The 7,003-nt window shown below is 42.9% G+C and overlaps 1 protein-coding gene across 1 annotated transcript; it reads right to left on the bottom strand.

The window, feature by feature from the left end:
• Nucleotides 1-976: 976 nt before the first annotated feature.
• Nucleotides 977-5,938, bottom strand: LOC112199393. Its single transcript, XM_024340420.1, has 7 exons — nt 5,404-5,938; nt 5,210-5,315; nt 4,015-5,057; nt 3,321-3,941; nt 2,070-3,212; nt 1,819-1,961; nt 977-1,264 (listed from the first exon to the last, which is right to left on the bottom strand). The coding sequence occupies exons 1-7, from the start codon at nt 5,936-5,938 to the stop codon at nt 977-979; spliced, it is 3,879 nt and encodes a 1,292-aa protein (XP_024196188.1).
• Between the last annotated feature and the right edge of the window lie 1,065 nt (nt 5,939-7,003).

Here is a 7,003-nt window from a genome sequence, read left to right as displayed (position 1 = left end):
TTTGTGCAAAGGTTGGGTGATATTTGACAAACCCTCACAAGAACATTTTGGTCCACCCCCAATGCGAAGAAACCACCCTGTGTCCTTAGAAGATGATGATGATCCTATCTATAGTAATTCAATACCTACTTCATCTAGGGGTCCAAATCCTAGGCCGATGGAAAGAAATGCCGCAAGAAGAAAGCAAATCAAGGACTAAGAAAAGGAGAAGAAAGCATTTGAAGATAAGTTAGTAGCTCGCATGGATCAATTGACAGAAGATAATGCAAAGGCGGAAAAGACAAAAGCAATAAGGGAGAAGATGAAAGAGGATTGACGAGAAAGAGATAGAGAGGAAGATATTTTAATGATGCAAATCATTAATTATTTTGATGGGAAAAAAAGAGAAGCACTTGAAAAGCTAAGCGCACGGAAGTTGTTTTCGAATACCGGCTCAACATCGAATGACTACCATCCACAAATGTCATTCGAACGAATTTGAGTTAATATAAATTAGTTTCTTTTACATTTCAAAAAAATAAGTTTCTTTTAAGTGCATGTAATTTTTAATTTATTTATTTTATATCATGTTAATGAAGTTTTTGTAATATTTCAATTATGAAATAAATGGCGAAATTAAAGTAGAATTAAAGTAAACTTTTATTCATTACAATTGAAACCAAATAAGTCACACAATAAAAGTTAAAGCAAATAAAAACAAGTCACACATTAATAAAAAATAAAAATAAACTAAGACCCGAGCACTATGACATGACAATGAATTGTCAATTATTATTAGGATGACAATGTAATTGTCATACCCGTAGCCTTGTCCTCATCATCCTCTTCTTAACCAAACATGTTTGACAAGATCTTTTCGTAGATTACTATTTCTAATATGAGAGTGTACCATCCGGTAACGAGACATGTACTCAGCCATTGTAATTTGCCCGGTTCTTGAATTAAGAGGTAAATTTGGGCCATTATATATTCTTGCTCAAGCTCTCCTTGACCTATCTGGGTTTGGTTTATCATCATCGAACTCATTATTATAGTAGTCATCTTGCTCATCCTCCACAATCATGTTATGAAGTATTATGCAAGCCAACATGATTATCGATAATGAATCCTTATCCCAACCTCTTGCAGGTTGCTTAACTATTGCAAATCGTGTTTGTAGAATTCCAAATGCCCTTTCAACATCGTTGCGGTATGCCTCTTGTTTTGTGGAAAAATACTCCTCCTGTTCATTCTCAGGTTGTCTAATAGATTGCACCAGCGTCGCCTACTTAGGGTAAATACCATCATCAATGTAGTACCCTAACTCATAAGGAGTCCCGTGGGTCCAAATCCTAGGCCGATGGAAAGAAATGCCGCAAGAAGAAAGCAAATCAAGGACTAAGAAAAGGAGAAGAAAGCATTTGAAGATAAGTTATTAGCTTGCATGGATCAATTGACAGAAGATAATGCAAAGGCGGAAAAGACAAAAGCAATAAGGGAGAAGATGAAAGAGGATTGACGAGAAAGAGATAGAGAAGAAGATATTTTAATGATGCAAATCATTAATTATTTTGATGGGAAAAAAAGAGAAGCACTTGAAAAGCTAAGCGCACGGAAGTTGTTTTCGAATACCGGCTCAACATCGAATGACTACCATCCACAAATGTCATTCGAACGAATTTGAGTTTTTTTTGAAAAGGGTTTGGAACCCAGCCTAGCTGGGAGGCTCAGCCCCACGCCCGGTTCCATTTATTAATAGTGAATTAGGCATCGGGGGGGGGACATAAAACCGGAACCCCTAGCCTCAGAATACAAACCACTAATATCCTTATAGAGTACATCCTGAATAATAGCAGGAGTCTCCTCTAACCATACAGCATCAAGCAAACCCACACTAGCAAGGTGTGCTAATCTATCTGCAACACCATTTGCTTCTCTGTAAATGTGTCGAACTTGAACAGATTGGAAAGCGGACATGTAAGCTCTGCAATCATCCAAGACTCAACCCACCACAGACAAATCCTCCTCCTCATTCTTCAGGGCAGTAATTAAAAGGATAGAGTCGCTTTCAATGTCTACGTCCTACCAACCTTGGTAAATACCAAGTAACAGACCCGCTCTAGATGCGTCAACTTCCATATTAAATGCTGAGTGAGCATGTACAATGGGCCTTGCTATAGCGGCGACTCCCACACCTTCATCGTTTCTAGCCACTACCCCAATACCACCATTACCATCCACCACACGAAAGGCCCCATCAACATTGATTTTGAGGCGCCCTCGCGGTGGACACTCCCACTTGGTAGGCAACCGTTTCTTCTTCACACTAGGTTTACAATGGCAACGCTGAAAATCCACCAAGTACTTAACCATCCATTTAGTAGCAAATATGGGATCAAACACTGCCTCCTGCCAGACCACCTTGTTCCTCTCACTCCAGAGGGTCCACAAGGACATAAAAAATAGGCACCGTTTCTCACTATCCAATTCATCCATCATAGTCCATACCCACTCAGAGAAATTAGTGGCTGGGTGATCCATAGCACTTAAGTGAAGTGGCCCATTATGCCAAAACAATCTGATAGCCTCACAATTTTTAGATAAATGCAACCTAGTTTCAAAATGTAAACCACAAAAGACACACCTGCAATCATGGATAGCCACCCTCCTATCTGCCAATGCGGTTCTCGTAGGTAGAATTCCTCTCATTAGCCTCCAGACAAACATCTTTACCTTTGCAGGAATCTTGGCCTTCCAAATCAAGCTCCAATAAATACCCAACTGCCCTCCCACCAAGTTACTCGACGAAGACGAAGTAGCTCCTCGTCTAGCAGTTTCACGCCAAACAAAGTATCCGCTTTTAACATTATAAGTGCCTCTGCGGTCATAGTGCCATATTAAACGATCCTCCGCCGGCCTGATACTGAGGGGAATACTAGCAATCATGCAAACCTCATCCAGAGTAAACATTTCCTGAAGCAAAGGCAAAAACCATACATGCTCACCCTGATCAATTAAGTCTGCAACTACTAGCCCGTCAAGCCCCTCTGGAGGTTTAGTATACGGTTTGAAACAGTAAGGCATGGGCATCCACCTATCCTCCCACACTGAAATCTGCATTCCATTACCAACTTGATATCGTAGTCCTTGCTCAAGAACATTGCGACCTGAAATTATGCTTCGCCACGTAAAAGAGTCTCCTGCCTCCACCGTAGCTTTCATGAATCCAGTGTCTGGGAATTATTTCGCTTTTAATAAACGTGCCAACAAAGAATTAGGTCGTTGTAACAGTCTCCACCCTTGCTTGGCCAGTAGGGCAAGGTTAAAATCATGCATGTTACGGAACCCAAGTCCTCCTAATTTCTTGGAGTCACACATCCTCTCCCACGAAAGCCAATGCAGTTTGCTTGAGTTTTCCGAATCACCCCACCAAAATTGCGCCATGAGCCGGTGCATTTCATGACATAATTGTTTTGGTAGTTCAAAGCAGTTCATCACATAAGATGGGATTGCCTGAGCCACGGCTTTAATCAAGATTTCCTTCCCTGCTGCACTTAGTAATTTCTCTCTCCATCTACTAGTCCGTTTCTGAACTCTCTCAATTAAATAGCCGAAGGCCTCCTCTTTTGAATAACTCAACTCCAAAGGTAAGCCCAAATATTTATCATGTTTGTCGACTCTCTGAACCCCCAAGCATTCTGCAAGCAAAAATTGCTCATGAAGAGGTACATTCCGACTGAACGAAATTGCACTCTTCTGTAGATTAACCTCCTGACCCGACACAGCCTCGTACCTCCGAAGTACATCTTTAACAGCTTGGACCTGATCACTTTCCGCTTTACAAAAGATAAATGAGTCATCGGCGAAGAAGAGGTGGCTAATACTCGGGGCTGCGGTACAGATTTTAACACCATTTAACCTACCTTGATCCTCCTCAAAAGAGATAAGTCGAGACAGAACCTCTGCACAAAAGAGAAACAGATAGGGGGAGATGGAGTCCCCCCTGCCTAATCCCCCTTTCCGGCCACAAACAACCACGAGGCACTCCATTAACCAAAAACAAGTAGGAGACAGATTTCACACAACCCATTATCCACTTCACCCAAATACTACAGAACCCCATCTTCAACATAACCCCTTCAAGGAAATTCCACTCTACCTTGTCGTATGCTTTACTCATGTCTAGCTTAAGGGCGCAAAAACCCTTCTTTCCCCTTCGTCTCTTCTTAAGAAAGTGAGCAATCTCATAAGCAATGAGAGAATTATCTGAAATTAGTAGACCCGGCACGAATGCGCTTTGAAACGGTGAAACTACTGAGTCCATCAGAGGCTTAATCCGATTAGCAAGAACTTTTGACCCTAGTTTATACAAAACATTGCATAAACTAATGGGTCGGAGTTGATTAACATACTGCACTTTCTTTACTTTTGGAATTAGCGTCACATATGTACTATTAACAGACTTCAGTAGCTCTTCTGAGAATAGAAAGCATCGAATGGCTTCCACAACATCTTTCCCCACCAAACCCCAGAAGTGTTTATAAAAGCATGGTGAAAACCCGTCAGGCCCAGGTGCTTTCGACGGGTGCATCTGCTTAAGAGCTCGAAAGACTTCATCTTCCGAAATTTGGCCAACCAAAAGAGCATTAGCGTCCTCAGAAATCACTGGAGAAATGATGTCCAAAACTGCATGGAAGTCGAAAGGTCGCGACGAAGTAAAGAGGCCATGGAAATATTCTAGAACAATCCTTTCCAAATTCTCGTCATCCGTGTGCCATGCACCATAATCATCAAATAATCCATGCAAATAATTTTTCTTCTTCCTGTTTGAAGCTCGTTGGTGAAAGAACTTGGTATTAGCATCACCATCTTGCAACCAAAAAACTTTAGCACGTTGCCTCCAAAATAGTAGCTCTTGATGTAACAGATTATTCAACTTGGCTTCCAACTCAACTTTGAGTTCTTCTATTGGAATAATTTGCGTGGTATCATAGAATACCGCCAACTGAGCCCTTATGTCTTCAATATTCCTCTTCAAACTCCCAAACTGGTTAAAACTCCATTCCTCAAGAGCTTTCCTGGTCAAATCAAGTTTGTTGCAAATTTTTAAAAACGGATTAGGACCTATGCCCTTCTCCCAACCAGACTCCACTTTTTTACACTCTTCCTCTTTCAGCCAAAATTCTTCAAACCGGAATCTTTTCTTTTGTTTTCTTCGTCGTTGCGTGACCGCCCAGATTTCAAGTAATATGGGAAAATAGTCTGACGTGCTCGGGTGGAGATGAACCACTCGAGAAGCCCCAAACCAATCTTTCCATCGTTGGCATGCCACAAACCTATCCAGTCATATCTTAATCAAATGTCCACTCCTAATACCCTGCCAGGTAAATTTAGGTCCAACAAATTTCACATCCGATAGTTGACAGAAATCCAGTGCCTCTACAAGTCCCAATATCTGTCTAATATGCCGAACCACACCACCTTCCTTATCAGCTGTAGACATAATCTCATTTAGGTCACCACCAATCACCCAAGGTAGGTTCCCATGCAACCTAAGTGTTCTCAACAAAGTCCAGGATAAGTGTCTATTCTCCACTTTTGGTTGCCCATAAAATCCCGTAAATCGCCACCGTTTTGGGTCCGAGCTCTCCCCAACAACCACGTCAATATGACTGTCTGACGAAGATTGGACCTCCACTGCAACGTCCTCATCCCAGAGCAGACACAACCCACCTGCCCTACTGACGCCTTTAGTCTTTCTTCTTGGAACAAATCTACAATCCACAGAAAAACAAAACTTCCACCCTAGTTGTTGTCTAACCTCCACCATTTCATCCTCTGTACATCTTGTCTCACTCAAGAAAACAAGATTGGGAATGTTTAGGGAAACCAGCCCTTTTAGTGCCTTCACTGTCCAAGGGTTCCCAATCCCTTGGCAGTTCAAACTCAAAACATTCATGGCTCGTGATGGGTCGAAACTGGACCCATCACGGTAGAGCGTTCCAAAGCACACCGAGAACTCGTTTTCTTACCAGTCTCACCTGCCCCTGTTCCTTCCCTTCGTCGTCTCCCAACTGCAAAACCCTTTGTGTTCTTCCCTTTCAGTGTATTTGCCCCATTCCTAGAAGGCCTAGGAGAAGATGGGGCCTTCTCGACCCTAGAAGGCCCCCGTCTATTTTGTTTTTTCTTACCCAGCCCAAAACCATCATCCAAGACAGTAACGAAATTCTTTGCTTCAACATTGTGGGCCCTACGACCCGATAAAACCTCCTCACCAATAGCTCCCTCAATCACTGCCCCTATTTTGTTAATCCCCCCATCAATCATCATTAAAGGCATATTTAAAAGTTGACCCGCCAAATCCTCCTTCTCCTTCCGCGATCTCTCCACAACCCCTGCCTCCCCTTCAACTATACCATTCCCAGCATGACCCATAATTAATGCATGAGACAAATTAGGGCAAGTATTAATGGGTACATCCCGTAAATTGCTCTCTGTCTCGGCCCTCATCTCCGCCGTTAACAGAGGATCTCCGGTCCGCCGCCTCTTACTCCGGCCTACCCTTCCGTCCACCTCCGACCCCCCTAGTGAATCTATCTCCATTCCACTATTTCCATCTAGTGAAACCCCGTCATCCTCCCATTCGGATCTCGACCGGACCATTCCCGATGTCGGGAAGTCTGGAGCCTGCATTGCCCAACCAGATTTTGCCTTCTCAATCAGCCCAAACCTACAACCCGTCCAACACTCATCTACTGCCGGGTCCGACTCGTGGTCAGCCTCCTTCGCAAACTTTTCTTCCAGCCACTTGTCTCTCTTCTCGGCACACATAAGAGCATCAAAATGTGGCTCAAGAATAGTGCCATTTTGATAAAGTTCACATCTATTAGAATCATGCGACAATAGCCCACAGTAGAAGCAGAAGACTGGCAACTTCACATAATCTAGTTCATACCACGACGATTTCACCCCTCCCTGGTGACGAACAGAAGCAACCCGCCGGAGTGGTTTGCTGGTATCAATC

The sequence above is a fragment of the Rosa chinensis genome, chromosome 4 (genome assembly GCF_002994745.2).
Source record: "Rosa chinensis cultivar Old Blush chromosome 4, RchiOBHm-V2, whole genome shotgun sequence".
Taxonomy (NCBI): domain Eukaryota; kingdom Viridiplantae; phylum Streptophyta; class Magnoliopsida; order Rosales; family Rosaceae; genus Rosa; species Rosa chinensis.
The sequence above is the reverse complement of the archived record's forward strand: the minus strand, read 5'-3'. Positions and strand labels throughout refer to the sequence as shown.

What these genes read in the sequence shown, in the direction of transcription:
- LOC112199393 (XM_024340420.1), bottom strand. Translation starts at nt 5,938, where the DNA reads ATGAATGTTTTGAGTTTGAACTGCCAAGGGATTGGGAACCCTTGGACA. An exon ending in ATTAGGAGGACTTGGGTTCC is followed by an intron (nt 3,213 to 3,320) that starts GTAACATGCATG and finishes AATAATTCCCAG; the next exon opens with ACACTGGATTCATGAAAGCT. An exon ending in CTCCTGCTATTATTCAGGAT is followed by an intron (nt 1,265 to 1,818) that starts GTACTCTATAAG and finishes TACCCTAAGTAG; the next exon opens with GCGACGCTGGTGCAATCTAT.